Raw genomic sequence first — 19,082 nt, 5'->3', positions numbered from 1 at the left:
TTAGATCTCCTGGAGTTTCTGGAGCATGCAGCCACGTGTGCAGCCAAACAATACCTCTAAATTCCACAATACCCGCATTCCTGTAGGAGCATACCAAATTTGGTGCGAAAGTCACAAAGACACCAACTAAGTTCAATAAACAAAAAATAAACAAAAAATGCAGAAGACTCAACTAGCAACAACAGTTTCGTAAACCCTAAGACAAGGACTTAATGAAATATAACAATTTTCACAAATTTTCTTTTACTAAAGTCATTTTTGATAATTACATTAGCCATTTAGTTGTAGCAAGCAATATAAGGTAAATTATTTTGTGCCGGGGTGTGGTGCCACCAGGAGGTCAACCTGTACCTGTGGAGTGAGTGCATTAGCAGCTTGATGGTGGCTTCAGGCTTCCTGATACCCCCAAATTGCCGCTATGCCTCTGGCCAGACCCCAACAACTTGCAAGCAAGTTTTCCAAGAAAGTCAACAGGCAAAATGTCAGTGGGAGCCACACCCACAAAACACCTCCATCTCAGCCATCCAAAGCTCATTTATCAGCTTTGCTTAAGAGATTCATAAATTTCAAAAGACATCAAAAGCCACAGTTTATCTCAGACCCACAGGAGGCTTAACAGGGGTAAATCGAAGGGTGGGGGCAGCCTGGTGCCTACCGAAGCAGAGCCCCTAACAGCCACTTGCTTGCACAACAAAACATCACCACCATACTCCTGAACACACTCCACTGTCTCAGTACAGATCTCACCGGGATACTAATCTGCCAAAAATTTAGGTATGTATTCTTTGTGACCAAAATCTCCAGGCTTGGGGCTGGAGCAATAGCACAGTGGGGAGGGCGTTTGCCTTGCACACGGCAGACCCGGGTTTAATTCCCAGCATCCCATATGGTCCCCTGAGCACCGCCAGGGGTAATTCCTGAGCGCAGAGCCGGAGTAACCCCTGTGCATCGCCGGGTGTGACCCCAAAAGCAAATTCATAAATAAATAAACAAATAAATAATCTCCAGGCTTTCTCAGGGTTGGGATGGGCTACCTCCCCCCACCTCCCCATACATCCAGAAGCCTCAGCGGTCATGTCCACACCCCAGAGCTGCCACCCAGTTGGAAAACCTACTCCAGCCCTACCTTCCTAATAAAAATACTGAACATGATGATATCTTTTCTATATTGCAAACCATAATACACAAAAGGAGAGAGAGAGAGAAATCAAAAGAAGAAAAGTGCCTACCATAGAGCAGACTGGGGGGAGGGGGATGGGGGCTGTTGGGAAGGGAATGGGGTCATTGGTGGTGGGAAATGTACACTGGTGGGCGGATGGGTATTGGATCATTGTATTACTGAAACCCAATGATGAAGAGCTTTGTAATGGTCTATATCATGGATATTTAATTCAAAATTATTTTTTAAAGAATTATTAAAAAATTGTTGCATCACCCAATTTCATTTTTTTTTCATTTCATCATCCTGTTATTCGTCGATTGCCTCGAGCAGGCCCCAGTAACGTCTCTTTCATCCTAGCCCTGAGATTATATTCAGGGCTATTTAGGAGAATGAGACCCATCATTGTTACTGGTATTTGGCATAATTGGTACGCCACGGGGAGTTTGCCAGACTCTGCCCTGCATCACCCAATAAGAGAGAGAGAACAAAAGGGAATGCCCTGCCACAGAGGCAGGGTGGGATGGGGGGCATGGGGGGTGGGAGGGATACTGGGATCCGTGGTGGTGGGAAATGGGCACTGGTGAAGGGATGTGTATTTGATCATTGTATAATTGAAACCCAAGCACAAAAATTTGTAAGTCTACAACTGTACCTCATGATGTCTCACTAATCAAAAATAAATAAATAGAATAAATTTATGATTTATTCTTGAAAACAAACAAAAAATTGTTGTGTGCCTAAGGGGGCAGACTTGGGGGATGGTTGGGGAAATGGGGCCAATAGTGGAGGGAAGGCTATGCTGTTGGCGGGGTTGGTGTTAGAATATTGAATGCCCATAACAACTGTATTATGAACAACTTGTAGAACACAGGGTTTAAATAAAGGGAAAGAAATATTGCAGAGAGGACATTGGCTACACCCAGAAGTGCTCAGGCTTTCTCCTGACTTTGCTCAGGCATCACTCCTGATGGTGCTCTGGGGACCAAACCTGGGTTGGTTCTTACAAGGCAAGCAACTCACTGTCTGTACTAGCTCTCAAGACCCTAGAATTCTGGTTTTCATTCCAGCTTCCAGAACTGGCTCAGCTCTTATTTCTCAAACATGTCTCTGACAAGCAAACACATTTGCAGACTGGAAGTGGCCTGCAGATGGCTCTGCAGTGGCTTCTGGCCCACCTCTGGCTTCCAGGGAACACATCTGGAACCCAAAAGAAGCTGCCATGCCACGCATCAGGCGTGCCCGCTCTCCTGAATCCTGCTATTTACACTGACTGCTTTGGTACTGTGCCCTTCTCCAAACCCAGAGCCCACTCCAGGAGCCTGGCAGGTATGGTATAGGAGCTTCTGATAGTGCAGGGCTTTGAGTGAATCAGGCAGCAGATGGTGTGGGAGGTGAGGCGGCATACAGAGCTGATGCTCACAGTCCAGCCCTCTGGTGCCACCCCATTCTGTTCTTATCTCCTGCCTGGAATCACTGCCCTCTGCCTCCTTGCCCAGCCTTTTTCTAGTTTCGTTTCTCTTCTGTAGTTAGACTTTCCCCAAAGCTCAATTACAGCAGCTCTGCAGATAAGATTAGTCTGCATCAGGAGATTTCTGATCTCAGCTTCCAGGAGATTTCACTGTTCTGCACCCAGCAGTCTGCAGCCCCTCCCCTCTTCATCCCCTACAGCCCCCTGCATGCAGCCATGGATGCTCCCTTTGAGGACTGCCCATGACTTCTAGCCTGTCTGTGCTTCCAGTGTGACTTTCTCCCACCTGTCGCTGTGTGTCTTGGCCGTCCAGCTCACAAGGGACAGAGGAACCTTCCAAGTCACCGTTGCCTTGCGTCCGAGCCCACACACCATGTTGTGGCCCCCGAGATCCCCAACATCAGTTGCCAGGACGGGATCCAGCGGGGCATTCCTGGGGATCATATTTACATACTTGAAACTCAGGGCCTTCTCTGGCTCCCACCCATTCCCCCCTGACCAGGCTCCCTGGGCCTCTGTTTGTGTCTCTGCATTGGGAAAGGAATAGAGTCAGGGCACACAGCCAGTGACCCCCGCCCTCAGCACAGGTGGTGCCCAAACACCCACTCTTCCAAGCAGGCCCACTGTGTTCTGGACTCTGACCCAGCAAGCTCAGGAGACAGGAGAGTAACAGCAGCTGGAAACGTGCTGTCCCACTGTCGGTGCCATCAAGGGCTTTGAACCCCCAGCAGTGGACTCCTGGGTAGAGCCCAGAAGGAGAACAGGGGAAGGTCACCGGGGTGAGATGTTGCTCCCCTCCCCCAGATTCCTACTCCACCACTTTACAGCATCCACTTCCTCCAGCCCCTGGCTCCTCCCTTTGGACAGCAGCCAAGTGGCTTAGGTTTCCATTTCCAGCTCAGTCCTCCCCGAGGAGCAGCAAGGAGCAGCAGCAAGTGCAGAGCCTGACGCTGAGGAACAGGATCCATGGCCAGCGGTGCGGTGCAGTCTCCTTACCTGAGTCCCGTAAGTGGCTGCACTGTGCTGGGGGAGGGGGGGCAGGGGGATGCAGCTCCGGGGGGCTGAAATTCTACCCCGGGATGGCTCCCATGGGTGGGATGACAGGGACACCCCAAAGAGACATCGGAGAGTAGAAAAGCCATTTGGGTGGGCCTGCCACATCTGCTGTAGCCTCGCCAGGCAGAGACTGAACCCAGAGCCTGTGGTGTCTGCATGTCCGTCCTGCTCGGGCTGCTGGGCTGGGGCTGGGACCAGTAGATGAGTGGCACTTGGTTTGTCTGAAGGCGTGATCAGGGCTTCTGCAGAGGCCACAACCAACACAGCTGTGGGGGTTGGGGGGGCACTCTGAGGCTGTTCCGCCATTGACCTGCTGGTGTCTATCAACAGGTAACTTTTGCCTCCTCTGGGCCTGAGTCCTCACAGCTGTCCAACGGAACGGGTCCTGCAACCACCTGCCCGCTGGGGTTTGGCTAAGCTGGTGGCACTGTGGGAGTGCCTGAGGGTGCCTGCCAGCTCTGGGGTGCAGACAGTGAGGGGTCTGGGGCAGCGGGACAGACCCCTAGGTGGTGTCTGCTCTGGGGCCTGGGTCTGTGAGGGGCTGTGGGTTGAGGGAGAGCCGTGGGGTCCATGCACATTCTACCCCGTGTCAGTGTGTCTGTGATGACCTTGTGCCAATCCTGGTGGCTGTGGGCCCTTCCCAGGTGCGACCCGCGGGGAGAGGCCACTGCCAAGTGCAGGACTTGAGGCGTCCCAAGGAGGGTGATGTCCACAGAGAGCAGTGACAGGCAGGCTGCCCCGCAGGTTCATGAGACTGGACCTGGGACTACCCCAGGCACCTCTTCTGGGTGGGGACGGCAGATGTGTGGGAGCTGGGGTGGCAGCACACAGGACCCCCAGTGGGGCCCTGGTCAAGCCTGCAGGCTCTGTGTGTGCCCTCAGCTCCCCTCCCAGAGGCAGCTGGGAACTCGGGCTGTGAGACCTTGAGCCTGCAACACCTTTTAACAGATGGGACCCCAGAGTCCCCTTTGATCTCCTGTCTATATTTCTGTATTTTTATCTTTCCTTTTCTTTCTTTTCTATCTTCCTTCCCTCCCTCCCTCCCTTCCTCCTTCCCTTCCTCCCTCCCTCCCTCCGTCCCTCTCTCCCTCCCTCCCTTCTTCCCTCCCTCCCTCTCTCCCTTTCTTCCTTCTCCTTCCTTCCTTCCTTCCTTCCTTCCTTCCTTCCTTCCTTCCTTCCTTCCTTCCCTCCCTCCTTTCTCTTTCTTTTCCTCTTTGTACCCAGAAGTACTCAGGGTTTACTCCTGCCTCTGTGCCCAGGAGCGACCCCTGGTGGTGCTCAGGGAGCTTTGCATGCTGCTATGGTGGCTGTGATCCTGAGGATGGTCCTTGAAGATGGAGGTCAGCTGGAGGTTGAACTCTCAGCCACATGCACGCACACACATACACACATACACATACACACAGTCACACACACACTCTCGCACACACACACATACTCTCTCTCTCTCACACACACACACACACACACACACACACATACACACACTCCTCCGTCCAGTGCCCTCTGCACTCCAGAAGTCACATCCTCTTCCTAGGCCAGGAAGACCCAGGGGGGCTGAGACAGCCCTTCTCCTATTCAGAGCTGCCCAGGCCAGCCCACTGGAGCACACAGGTGGATGTTGTAGGAGGAGGAGGGATGTGAGCCCACAGACTGACCTGCCTCTCCCCTGCAGGCTGTCCCCTTCCAAGGCTTCATCCAAGGTGGGCTCCGAGATGGACTGAAAATCATCATCAATGGACATGTTCCTCTTTTTGGAGAAAACAGGTACCTGGGACCTGGGGTTCTCTCCATTCTCCTCCCTCAGAGACCCTCACCCATTTTCAGCTCACCTCACCTACCCAGCACCATCTGACATCTGACATCTGACGGAGGGGCTGCCTTGCCCCTGCCAACATGCCTGCCACCAATGCCATCTGTCAACAGGGTGGGGGCACTGATCCCATAGACAACCCATTGCCGTGGGGTGTTACAGGCTAACACAGTCTAAGGGGTGAGGGGGCCCCTTAGGCTGTGTCTACCCAGGGGCAGATGAAAATGCTGGAGGGTTGAACTTTGCTTGCTGGGGCCCACAACTGCAAAACATTTCATTTCCTTTGTTCCTCATGACTGCCCTATCAGTGGTGTGAATATAGTTGTTTCACACCATATATATATGACTTGGTCTCTTTTGGTTTCAAGATCCTTTTTTTTTGGAAAATATACGTGAATTCAATGTATAAACATTTAGTGCTGGGGAGGTGTTAGACCGGGCCGAGATCCCACTGAAGGAGCCATACAAAGATAGGTTGCAAAGCAATAAGCTAAAGGTCTTTATTGGCTAGCTCGAGCTAGGGCCCCCGTCCAGCCCACCGACACAGCAGCAGCCTTCTCAGAACGAGCGGCCGGCCCCAAGTCTCAACAGTGAGGGTTTTTTTTTTCTTTTTATTAGTGAAACACCATGAAGTACAGTTGTAGATTTACAATTTTTTGTGCTTGGGTTTCGATTATACAATGATCAAATACCCATCCCTCCATCAGTGCCCACTTTCCACCACCATGGATAATATCCCTCCCACCCTCACCCCCCCCCCCCCATCCCACCCTGCCTCTGTGGCAGGGCATTCCCTTTTGTTCTCTCTCTCCTTTTGGGTGTTGTGGTCTGCAAAAGAGGCATTGAGTGGCAAACATGTTCAGTCCATAGTCTACTTTCAACATGCATCTCCCTTCCTGGGAGGATCCTCTAAACACCCTTTATTTGGTGCTCCCTTCTCTATCTGAGCTGCCCTTTCCCCTAGAATGCCTGGCTGGCCTCTAAGCTATGGAGTAATCCTCCTGGTGCTGATCTCAGCTATTCTTGGGTATTAATCTCATATTTTGTTACTTTATATCCCCCAGATGAATGCAATCTTTCTATGTCTATCCCTCTCTTTCTGACTCATTTCACTTAGCATGATACTTTCCATATTGTACCACTTGTATGTAAATTTTATGACTTTATCTTTTCTAACAGCTACATAGTAACATAGTACTCCATTGTGTAGATGTACCAAAGTTTCTTTAACCAGTCATCTGTTCTTGGGCATTCAGGTTTCTTCCAGTTTCTGGCTATTGTAAAGAGTGCTGCAATGAACAAACAAGTGCAGATGTCACTTCGACTATACATTTTGGCCTCTCTGGGATATATTCCCAGGAGTGCTATTGCTGGGTCAAATGGGAGCTCAATTTCTAATTTTTTGAGAATCGTCCATACTGTTTTCCAGAAGGGCTGAACCAGTCGGCATTCCCACCAACAGTGAAGGAGTGTCCCTTTCTCGCCACATCCGCGCCAGCATTGGTTGCTTTTGTTCTTTTGAATGTGGGCCAGTCTCTGAGGTGTGAGATGGTATCTCATTGTGGTTTTGATCTGCATCTCCCTGATGATTAATGATGTAGAGCATTTTCTCATGTGCTTTTTTGCCATTCGGATTTCTTCTTTGAGAAAGTTTCTGTTCATTTCATTGCCCCATTTTTGGATGGGGTTGGATGTTTTCTCCTTGTGGAGTTTAGCCAGTACTTTGTATATCCTTGATATCAACCCCTTGTCAGATGTGTATTCGGCGAGTGAGGGGCTGGAGCAATAGCACAGTGGTAGGGCGTTTGCCTTACAAGCGGCCAACATGGTCTACCCGAGTTCGATTCCTCCGCCCCTCTCGGAGAGCCCGGCAAGCTACCGAGAGTATTCGATATGCCAGACACAGTAACAACAAAGTCTCCAATGGAGACGTTACTGGGCCCGCTCGAGCAAATCGACGATCAACGGGAGGGCCTTTTAACACTATATAACAGGAACTTTCTGCAGACCATCCTTTTGGCTGTAGTCAGAGGGGCTTTCCACTATTTGTACTTAGCTGATTGGTTATCAGGCGGATTTCCATAAAGTTTACATAAGGGTTATATAGTTACCAATCTACCTGCTTCTGATTGGCAACTTTGGTTGACCTCACCCATGGCAACCTCGCTTCAGGAAAATCATGATTCAATTACAGGACTCTGCATTCAATTTCAGGAATTCTGGAACTGAAACGTAGGCCTAGCTTCTTCTAGCTCCTTTTTTGAGCCTATCATGGTGCTGCCGTTGCTTGTCTATCTCTCAGAGGCAGTACAGCAAGTAGAAGACATGCCTTGCATGCAACCGGCCCAGGTTCAATCCCCGGGACCATATATGCTTCCCCAAGTCTTCCAGGAGTGACCACTGAGTGCAGAGCCAGGACCCCTGAGCACCACCATGTCTGGCCCCCAAAGCAATCCAAATCAGCCCATCACAAACAAAACATAAATGTTTCCCATCACTCCTGCAATTACCACCTCTCCTCCATCCTGAAGAGCTGAGGGCTCAGACAGGAACTTGACCTTCTCAGGAGCTGCCAACACTCTTAGGCCCAGTCAGGCTGATCTGGGCTGAGGTCTGTGGAAAGGGATGTGGGTTTGAATCTTGCTGAGTTTGGAGAGTTCCCTATCATGCTGATTGCTGAAGCCTGCGGAGCCTAAAACACTTCCATGCATGTGGACCCCTCTCATAGCTCATCTGATTTCTGCCACCCCAGCAATCTCACCCATCTCCACCACCTGCCCCCCCCTTCCACCCCTGCCCCGCCACTACTACTGCAATCCTATAGCACAGGGTTTGGAACTTTCTAGATCCTCTTCATACTGTTCCCTGGCCTAGGCCTAGCGCAACTCACATCTTGCTTTTAGACCGCTATCTTGCCCCTAGCCTTTCCCACCAGGTGGCTTGCTGTGGGGCCTTACCGAGAACCTCACATAAACCCCAGGAAATGCAGAACAAAGCGAGGCCTGTGAGCTCCCCTAAACCAGTCAGCTGGAGAGACCCAGCCCACTTGGAACTTCACCCCTTTCTTCCCTCCCCCTCTGTCCTCAGCCCCATCCCCAGAATTGCTTTTCACTCCTCTCCTGCATGCCCAAGAGACTGAACTTGTCCTCAGTCCAGTGAAGCTGGGCAGGGGGCACAGAGGGGAGAGGTCCCCAAGAAATCCAAGGCAGCACCCCACCTTCCAAGGGGCCGTGGATTCTCCGCTCCAAGAGTCACATTCTGTCATTAGTTCTTGAGACCTGTGTTTCATGGGGCCGGAGTGACAGGACAGCAGGCTGGGCATTGTCCTGAACGTGGCCACCTCCGAACTGTGTTTCTTGTTGCTGGTATCTACATTTTTCATTACCCAATTTCCACACAGTTTGAGAAAATGACATCGGAAGGGCACAGTTCAGAGGTTGCATAAAAACCCTCTGTGCAAAGCTAGGGGACAAATGAGTGGGTCAGGAGGGTCACCTGCACATCTCCAGGCAGAACTAGAGAGTGTGGGGCATCCCTGTTCATTCTCCCTGTTTTGCTCAGTGCTCACTAACGTCTTCTGTCCCAGGTTCCACGTGAACCTTCAGAAGGGCAGCAGCGGCAATGACGTGGCTTTCCACTTCAACCCTCGCTTTAAAGACGAGCTTGTGGTCTGCAACACGAAGCAGAATGGCTGCTGGGGGCCCGAGGAGAGGAAGATGCATATGCCCTTCAACAAGGGTAATGCCTTCGAGCTGTGCATCCTGGTACAGAGCGCAAGTTTCACTGTGAGTAGGACACTCGTCCCTCCTTCCCACTTGCACTCCCGGCCTCCTGCCGCCAAAGACGACCCATCCCAAACCATCCGCTGCTCAGCAATGTCTTCCCAGAGAAGGAACCATTTCCTTGTAGGGTAGAGGTGGGGTCCTACAGGGTTTTAGTTTTTAAATTTTTTTATAAACCTTAACCGACATCTGCATGCACAAAAGATGCTTCTTTGTTTGATTTTGGGGCTGCCTTCATGGTAGCCAGGCCTTACTGCTGGCTCAAGGATCACTCCTGTTGGGGCTCAGAGGACCATATGGAGTGCTCAGGTTGAACCCTTGTCTGCCACGTGCAAGGCAAGTGCCCTCCCCGCTATAATATCTGTCTGGCCCTTGACGGTTGTTTTGGCTTAAAAAATGAAAGCTTCATAGTTGGCACATTGCTTTGGGGGCCTCCAAAGTAAAAATGCCTGTTTACCACACCGCTTTGCTACGTCAGGTCTGCCCTCCTGCTCTATGGAAACACATCCACATCTACTGCACATCCATTATTGCAGTCTCATCTGGGCCCCACACATGCTCAGGGTCACAAGCCAAGCCCTGGAGAGATAGCACTCACCTTGCAGGTGGCTGACCTGGGAGCAATCCCTTGCACTGCAGAGGTCCCCCAAGCACTGCAGGAGTGATCCCTGACACAGAGCCAGGAATTATCTCTGTGCATCACGGGATGTGACCCCTAAACTAAAACCAACCAGCAAAAGACACTTTTGCAATGAGCATCATGCAGTGGCCTGGATATGAAGGATCATGGGAGAGTGGGTCTGCACCAGCCCCTGCTGGGCCCTCTAGAGGTCTCTGTATATTTAAATGTACATATATAGTTTTTAAGTTTTTGGTTTTGGGGCCAGGAAGTGCCCAGGGTTTACTCCTGGCTCTGAACTCAGCAATCACTCGTGCCAGGCTTGGGCACCATATCAGGTGCCAGGGATTGAACCTGGGTCAGCGACATGTAAGTAAGTCAGATGCCTATCCACTGTGCTATCACCCACCCCCCTGCCAGCCCCCTCTAAATCTACCCCTGGAGCAAGAGAAGGGGTCCAGCCTCAGGAGTTATCCTAGAGTGCGGGATGCCACCAGCCCTGTGGAAAGCAGAGGACGTGATCACTCCCAGAAGCAAGGGTATGGGGGCTCAGGACTACCCCCACCCTAGCCCAGGTCCCCTCTCAAGCACTTGGCACTCGCCCACAGGTGAACGTGAACGGAAACTTCTTCACCCAGTACTCACACCGCGTGCCCTTCCACCCTGTTGACACCATTGCTGTGGCCGGCGGCGTGCAACTATCCTATGTCAACTTCGAAGTAAGGCTGCCCTGACATCCACAACCCTGGGGTCACGCCTCGAGCTCCTCATCTCCTTCTCCCTGTGTCTCGTCCCTGGACCCCAGGCGCGCGCTCTCTCTCTCTCTCTCTCTGATCCTCACCTGTTCCAGTGCAGCCAGGAACAGGAGACCACCCACAAACCCTATCTGAACAGGATTTCTGGCATTTTGTGGGACTGGAAAGATGGGGGTATGCTGGGCCCCCATTCCCACAGGACACAGGTTGCTGCACTGAAGCTGTTCCTGACACAGATGTACCTGCAGTCTCTCAGCAGTCGGGCATGGGGACACTGCTGTCCCACTTTCCCGCCTGTCTAACCCTGCTGCCTCTGTCTAGCAGCTACCAGAGGAGACCCTGCTCCTATCATCGTGTGCCCTCTGCCCTCACCCAATGTGTGCCCTCTGCCCTCACCCACTGTGTGGCCTCTGCCCTCTGCCCTCACTGGCTGTGTGCCCTCTGCCCTTCCCCCCTCTGCTCCCAGGTGTGCCCTCGCTCCGCCGTGCCTCTTCCTCACTGTGCCGCTTTTGTCTTGACAGAATCCCCCCCAAGCCTTCTCCCAGGCGCAGTTCTCCCAGCGTCCCTGTGGCCCGCCCAAGCCCAAGGGGCACAGACCACGAGTGAGTGCAATATGGAGCCTGGGGGGCCAACACGCAGTTAGGACAGATCCCCTAGAGGCCTGTAGACCTCCACCAGCCCAGCACTGAGCCTGTATGCCCCCGTCCCCAGTCCAGCACCCCCAAGGAACCACTCTCAGTTCCAGACACCAGGAGGGGCTCCCCAGCCTCATGCACCCCTGCCGCGGGGACCTACAGCCAAGGGGCCACCCCCCTTCCTGATTCAAGGGCCCATACCCTTCTAAACTAGCCCCCACTCCCAGCACCCACAGGAGCCCTACTCTCACCAGGCTGTGCTGTCCCTCGCTGAGAGCCCCTCCCCCATGCCCTCTGAACCCCCCTTCAGAAGCTCTGTCTAATGTTAGTTCCCACAGCTCCCCAGATACCTCCAGGTCCCTGAAGACCTCGTGCTAGTCACCACGTCCTGTCATCACTGTGTGTCTGTCTGCCCACACCTCCCCAATCCCCACCCCCCACTTCCTCCTTCCCCAGAGCCGTGCGGGGGAAGGGTGAGCTTGTTCATGACCATTCCTACCCCCCCCCCACTTCCTCCTTCCCCAGAGCCGTAAGCCAGGGTGAGCTTGCTCATTTTCATGGAGCCCACCTAGAGGCGACTGTGCTGGGGTCAGCCAGTGGAAGTGGCACCAGCCCTCCCCAGTCTTTAGGTGGGGGACAGGAAAGGGACAGCAGTGGGGGCCAGAGGGACAGATAGGGTGTCTTCCCAGCCCTCACTGGCTGACCACAGTGCAGAGGGGCACCTGCACCCGTCACACTGGCTCCAGGTGCTTGCCAGAAGCCTGGCCCTGACCAGGCAGGACGCTCAGGACAGGGATCGCATCACTGGCTGCATGCAGCCGATGCTCAAGAGGCTGCCAGGGGCCACGCTGACACCAAAGCTGGCCTCAGCCACTTGCCAGCCTCCACCTTCCAGAAGCAAATGGCACTGGGAGGGAGGTTGGCCACTGCCGAGCACACAGGATGACAGGTGCCATTGTCCGCTCAGGAGGAGCCAGGGGGACCCCACCCTCCCTTCACAGTCAGCATGTCCCAGGGGAGGGCCTGGGTACCACCCACATGGAAGGGTTTGCTGGGGACAGGACAGAGTGGGGGGGGGGGGTGTTTCTCCTCATTTTTGAGGCGGCTCCCTGTGCCCACCTCACTGATGCTCTTTCTTCCCCTGCAGCACCCAGCCGGGCAGAAGATGGCCAACGCACCTGTGGTAAGTGTCTTTGCATCTCTTCAGAGTTCCTCTTCCTTGGCTTAGAAAGAGGAGGCAGGGGGCTGGAGCGATAGTGCAGAGGGTAGGGCATTTGCCATGCACGTGGCCAACTTGAGTTAGATTCCCAGCATCCCATATGGTCCCCTGAGCACTGCCAGGAGTAATTCCTGAGTGCAGAGCCAGGAGTAACCTCTGTGCATTGCCAGGTGTGACCCAAAAAGAAAAAAAAAAGGAGGCAGGGCTGGCCGTGTGCCTCTCCCACAGGGAGCTGCGGTCAAGCCTCAAGCTCTTAGGAACCAGCTGGAACAGATATCCCTGCTGTGCTCGAGTCTTCGCTCTGCTGTGGGCTGTTTCAGGGAAGGAGACCCTCATGCCTTCCTCCGTAAAGGGAGGCCAGGCCTAGAGGAAGGTGGGGCCATATGACACAGATTTCAGGCACAGTTGTGGTGCATCCGGAAAGAAATGCCCACACCAGCCCACACGAGGATGGCTTGAGGCTCGGCTTGGCTCTAGACCCCCAGCCTCAGAGCACTGTGTTTAGTGGTGCCCCCTCCTGCCAGGTGACTGTTGGCTTAAGTCTGTTGTTTTGGGGCCAGAGTCATAGTCCTATGGAGAGAGAGTTTGCCTTGCACATGGCTGGCCCCAGGTTCTAGCTCTGGTGCCCTCTGTGGTCCCCTGAGCACTGCCGGGAGTGACCCCTGAGTACCACGGGGGTGGGTCCAAAACAAATAAGATGAGTCCATTGTTTCTTTTTTCTAGACTCGAGTAATCATCCACAAGGAATGCAGCATCCCAACCCAGAGGTTTCCGGTGAGTCCCAAAGATCTGACCACCTTCCCTTTACAAAGAGCTGAGTTGTGTTGTCTGAGAGGAAGGAAGAAAGCAGTTAAGCAAGGAGAAGGGGGTCACCTGGGGCTGGAGCCACAGATTAAGGCTATTTAAGCACTCACCTTCCTTGGGACTGCAGAGGTTCTGGGCCAGCCCAATTTACCCACCAACCCCACAGCAGGCCCCATGTCCACTGCATTCCTGGATCCTGAGGAGCAGCTCCTGAATCTTACAGTGGGTCACAGGATTTAGCATCTCTTCCTCCCACTAGAGCAAACAGAGGGAGCATCTGGGCTCAGGGGAGGCTGCCTGTGGGGAGCTGGGGTAGTCCATGGAGCTGACACTAAAAAGATAGTGAGCGGGCTCCCAGGGGCCAAGGCGTGTGCCTGCCTGTGTGTGCTTACTCCCCCTGAATCTCCTGATCTCTTTAACAGAGTCCCGTCGTTTCAGCTTCGATGTACCCCGACCCCAACCCAGTCTATGTAAGTGGTTTCTTGGAGGGCATGGGCAGGGGTTTTGCTTATGCTGGGTTAGGGGGCGATGAAGGCCATCACACAGTTGAAACAACTCTTTTATCCACTGAGGTTCCTTTTGTTGTTGTTTGGTTGGTGTTTTGAGCTGTACTCAGTGATGCTCAAGGGTGAATTCTGGCTCTGGACTCAGGGATCACTACTGGCAGGCTCAAGGGACCATTTAGGACATTGAACCCAGGTTGGCCGCATACAAGGCAAGCGCCCTTTCCACTGTATTATTGCCCCAGTGCCCACAGAAATTCTTTCCTTGAGGTTAGGGAGCTCCTAAGTGGTGCTCGGGAGATCTGGGCACTTCTCTCCTGAGCTGGGCCCATGGTTCAATGCAGGGCCTGAGGATATGGTGTTGAGGGCCACCAAAGCCTCTCCCAGCTGTGCTCACAGGCCTGCAGGTTGTACCTGACAATACTCAGGGTCCATGTGGTCCCACTAAGTACCAGGGCAGGTGCACTACTAGCCTTGTGTCCTCATTGCTGTCCTGCCTCCTGGCCCCCAGCTGAAGTTCTCAAAACACACTTGGGAGGGGTCAGAGTGATAGTACAGCATGAAAGATGCTAGCCTTGCATGTAGCTGACCCAGGTTTGATTTATGGCATACTGTATGGTCCTCTTAGTAGTGCCAGGGAAGTTGGGACTATCTCCTTTCCCACGGGGTTTTTCAGGGCAAGCTCCTGGCTGGCTCGCCAAGAATGAAGCCAGTGTGCCTCATGTGCGATGTGGAGGGGAGAGATGCACACTTTCTCCCGATCTGCCTCTGCTAACTTGGGAACAAGCTTAGAAGGTCAAGACTGATAGAGTCTGTGATGGGTCTCTGCATGGCATAGGCCAGAGCCCTGCCAGCCCCACCAGGTAGCTCTCAAGCCCACCTAGGTCTTTCCGGCACAGGAGTTGATCCCCCCCACCCAAGTCCTTGGGGAGCCACAAACTGAGGCTGGAGTGAGGAATTTCTCTTTGTAGGAAAGGAAAGTCAGTCCTGGGCCTGACCCAAGGTTTCCAGGTTTACTTTCTCCTATCTTGCAGAAAAGAATTTCAGTAATAGATAAGCAGTGAAGAAAAAGCAGATTTTATTCGGAGCATTTCAGGAAGGGGGAAGGAGGGGTAGAAAGTGGGAGAGTAATATGCTCAAGCAAGAACACAGGCATCTTCAAAGGTGGAGAGAGCCCCAGTACACATCTCAAAAGGCAAGATGCGGGTGACACATGTGCTCAGGCAAAATCTATGCTCAGCTATGTGGGCACAAGCAGCACATGGACTTGGGCGGCATATGCATGCCCCTCTTTGTTCAAGGTGGGTTTTGTAGGATTTTTCCAACTTGCCCCCACATGGTACTTCCTAGCTAGGTAAGAGTCTTTTGTTTGTGGATAGAGTTGGGAGTGGTCTGTGGTCCTCTTTGAAATTCCTTTCCTGGCCTTTGTTCCTGCTGGAGCTTCTTTCTGGGTCAGGGGGAGAGGTGGTCCAGCCTCCTCTGTTGGTGCTAGGTGAAGCCTAATCAGGCCTGACATCCTCCGGGACTACTATTATTTTTATTATTTTCCAGGAATTCTATTGCCATTGTGTGTGTGTGTGTGTGTGTGTGTGTGTGTGTGTGTGTGTGCGCGCGCGCGCTTGAAGTTCCCCCTTGAAGTTCCTGCCTACATCACCAGGAGTGATCCTGAGAGCAGAGCCAGGAGTAATCCCAGAGCATTACCGGCAGTGGCCTAAACACACCCCAGGGAAATGCAAGGCCTGGAAAGGTGCCTTTAGCCCTCATCTACCCCATCCCCAGAGCACCCCGTTGCTTTCCTTTCCCACCTTTGTCCCATGTTGGGGTACAGTTCCTTTCCCGACGGTTCATTTGAGCATGCTGCAGTTCCTCTGGCATTTTCCAAGACACATCTTGCTCCCACGGAGCTCCTGCTCGGACACAGGGGCTCCCTGCCCCAGTGGCTGCCCCTGAGCATCCCTCTCCCCTGACAGCCGATGCCTTACTTCACCTCGATCTCAGGAGGACTCTCCCCGTCCAAAAACATCTTTGTTTCAGGATTTGTCCCACACAATTCCCACAGGTAAGTCCAGCCCCTCGGGACACCTGGGATCTGGGGGGCTTGGGGAGCAAAGCCAGGGCAGAGGAAGTCCACATGAGCCGTCCACCCACAGCTTCTACATCAACCTGCGCTCGGGGAATGACATCGCCTTCCAAATGTGTGCCCGGATCTCTCAGAACATCTTAGCGCGGAACACACAGATCTGTAATTCCTGGGGACAGGAGGAGTGCAGTCTGCCCCGCACCATGCCTTTCGTCCGTGGCCAGGGCTTCCAAGTAAGTCCCGGGGCTGCCCAGGGCTGGGAGGGTGGTGGAGGCAACTGGGGCGCTTGAGGGCTGAAACCTGTAGATTGAGGACTGGGGCCAGCAGGAGCCTGTACACAATCCCCTTCCACTGCAGGGAGGGGTGCGAGGACAGGCGGGGTCGGGGAGGACACACACACGGGACCAGGGCCAGGGAAGGAGTGAGCAAGGGGGCAGAGCTGCTCTTGTTTACTCACTCACGGGCTCTCATCAGTCTCTTTCTTTCATGCATTTTATGGGGGAGGGAGGGAATTGGGCCGCCCCAGGTGGTGCTCCAGGTCTACTCCAGGCTCTGTGCTCATAGATTGCTCCTGGGGTATGCAGGGAAACACAGTGTTCGGGATGGAACCCAGGTCTCCTGCGGGCAAAGCCTGTCACCTCAGCTCCCTCCAGCCACCCATTAGCTATTTTGTCCTGAAGCGGGAGAGGCAGGAAGTTCCCCTGGTGCAGGTAGCCTGGAGGTCCTGTCCCACCTCCTTTATAGTGTAGGTGGAGGACCAGAAACATGTGCAGGGTTAGGTGCTTTGCAGGAAGCAAAACAGAACCATGGGCCCAGGGCACTGCTCTAGGAGGTTCTCTGGGGAACCAGGGAGCTTGTGAAACAGGCCTCAGGAAGCAGGTGTTAGGGATGTGCAGGTGGGGTCCACCTGCCTACCAGGCCAGGGCTTGCAGGAGGAGAGTGAGCCCAGCCCTCACCACAACTTCAAATCACTCAAAATAAAAGTTTCAGGGAACAGAGCAGCCAGGCTTTGTTTGTCTTTCAGGCAGCCAACTTGTGGCTCAACTGGGTTCAATCCCACATGGTCCCTCAAGCACTGCCAGGAATAATTCCTGAGCACAGAGCCAGTTGTGTGAGCACTGCCAGGTGTGACTCAAAAAGCCAAAAATGGCCAGAGACAGAGATAGACAGAGAGAGAGACAGAGAGAGAGAAAGAGAGAGAGAGAGGTTCAGGGGTAAGGAGCTTGCGTTCCACACAGCCAATCCAAGTTCTATCCCTGACACCATATATGGAGTGATTCCTGAATCCCATCAGGAATGATCCCTGAGCACAGAGCCAGGAGTAAGCCTTGAGCACAGCTGGGTGTGGAAAGGAAGAAAGGAGACACTTGGCCAATGAAGTGTGCACAGCTATGGATGCGTGACTTAAAATAAATCTGTCCCTGGGGTTGAAAATGACTGCTTAGGGACACTGGGGACCTAGGAAAGGAGTTTGGTCCTCGTGAGCCACAGGTATAGCTCAGCAACAGAGCACTTGCCTTGCACACATGAGACCCTGGGCTCAGTCCTGGTCCTACACTGAACCCTACAGTGTAGGGTAATGTTCCAAGCCAGAGTGCAGCATATTTGTAGGTAACTGAGTATCCTTGAGCAAGTACCTTCACTGTTCCATGCCTCAGTTTCTCATACCATCGTCTGGGTATCACTGAGATGGAAGAGCAAAGTGAGAGGACCCTATAATTTGTGTAGTAAGTGCCAGTAGGTGGTGTTGCAGGTGGTTGCCATGGCAGCAGGGTGCTGATGTTTCCCAGATGATCCTGACTGCCCCAGGGACCCCTCATGGTGTTAGGTTCCAGGCAGAAGCCAAGCTCTCCTATGCCAGTGCCTGGAGCATGGATGGCACAAGTCAGCATTCCTCTCCCTTGTGACTCAGGGGCCAGGAGGAGGGTGAGAATGGCAGCAGGGTCACGATCAGGGGGCACTTGGCTGGCTTGGGACAGGCTCAGGAGGTTGGAAGGCTGGTCATGTGGGGCAAGTCCTGGGATTGATGAGCAGGGCAGAAGGGCATTCTGGGACAGGGAGCAGGACAGGCAGGGGGTGGGGTGGAGCCTGGCTGGAGCACGGGTGTGGGACCCGGGCAGCGCTCACACTACGACTCCCTGCAGGTGTGGATCCTATGTGAGAGCCATTGTCTCAAGGTGGCGGTGAACGGCCAGCACCTGTTTGAGTACAAACACCGCATGGCGTATTTGCCTGGCATCAACAACCTGGAAGTCGGGGGTGACGTCCAACTGAGCCATGTGCAAACCTAAGCCAAGACCCCTGGCCACTCATCTCCCCAGCCCACCTGCCCCAAGCCCAGTCCAGCACCCCAAAGCCTGTCTAAGAGCGGGGCTATTTCCACGGGTTCACCTCTTTGTCTGGCCCCACTTCACCCACTGAATACTGGGGTGCAGTGAGGGTGGCAGAGGGGTCTGTGCAGGTGAAGGCCCAAGTTCAGTCCCGTGATAGAGGGGAGGGTGCCCCCTACAGATCTGCACCCCATGATTCCCCTGACCCCACTTCAGTCCTAAATACAGCTGTTTTCTTCACAATGGGGGTGGGGAGGGTTTATTCACAGCCCCTCCCCTTTAACCTTTAACCTCTCCCTGCCCCTCCCCCCTCAAGTCCCAGGATGGGGCTCCCTTCATCTCCTCACTGACAGGATCTCCCAGCAGGGAGGCTCCCCTTTCCCAGGGACTCTCAAATAAAAGAAGAAAACGCTTATTGGCACATAGGTATGGGACATTGATTAAATGTTGATTAAAGGTTGATTAGATGTTCTCGGGGACATGTTGGAACCTGGAATTGGGGGGAATCCTGACTAAGGTCAGTGTGGAGCTGGGAGGAGCAAAGCTTGCTTGAGTGGGGGGGTTCTGATGCCCACACACTCCAAGGGTCCCCCACGCCCCTCTGGAGGGTCCAAACCGAACTTGGGCCTCTTGGGCTAGAATCTGAGGCGGGACGTTTGGGACCTGGCAAGCCCAGAAAAGGAGCTCTGCTTCTGGAGAGACTGAGGACTGGGCCCGCATCCCGAGAGGGCTGGCTGGGGGTGCCCAGCAGCGGGTGCTGGTGGGAAACTGGCCTCGGTGTGGTTTGACCAGGGAAAGGGGTCCTGCTGTGTGGTGGTGACAGCAAGGTGGGTGCAGCCGAGGCCGGGGTTCCCAC

General features: G+C 53.6%; 1 protein-coding gene across 1 annotated transcript; it reads left to right on the top strand.

Moving 5' to 3' along the window:
- Nucleotides 1–3,539: 3,539 nt before the first annotated feature.
- Nucleotides 3,540–18,638, top strand: LGALS9 (galectin 9). Its single transcript, XM_056127233.1, has 10 exons — nt 3,540–3,635; nt 5,362–5,453; nt 9,086–9,284; nt 10,509–10,619; nt 12,438–12,473; nt 13,233–13,283; nt 13,736–13,783; nt 15,787–15,875; nt 15,967–16,129; nt 18,041–18,638. The coding sequence occupies exons 1-10, from the start codon at nt 3,597–3,599 to the stop codon at nt 18,185–18,187; spliced, it is 975 nt and encodes a 324-aa protein (XP_055983208.1). The 5' UTR covers nt 3,540–3,596; the 3' UTR covers nt 18,188–18,638.
- Nucleotides 18,639–19,082: the final 444 nt, after the last annotated feature.

Source organism: Sorex fumeus, unplaced genomic scaffold, assembly GCF_029834395.1.
Source record: "Sorex fumeus unplaced genomic scaffold, SorFum_2.1 ptg000063l, whole genome shotgun sequence".
Classification (NCBI taxonomy): Eukaryota; Metazoa; Chordata; class Mammalia; order Eulipotyphla; family Soricidae; genus Sorex; species Sorex fumeus.
The sequence above is the reverse complement of the archived record's forward strand: the minus strand, read 5'-3'. Positions and strand labels throughout refer to the sequence as shown.

Excerpts from the sequence above, each read along its gene's own strand:
- LGALS9 (XM_056127233.1), top strand. The coding sequence starts at position 3,597 with ATGGCCAGCGGTGCGGTGCAGTCTCCTTACCTGAGTCCC. Across the intron at positions 13,284-13,735 it reads TCCCAACCCAGAGGTTTCCG|AGTCCCGTCGTTTCAGCTTC; the intron begins GTGAGTCCCAAA and ends TCTCTTTAACAG. Across the intron at positions 16,130-18,040 it reads TCCGTGGCCAGGGCTTCCAA|GTGTGGATCCTATGTGAGAG; the intron begins GTAAGTCCCGGG and ends GACTCCCTGCAG.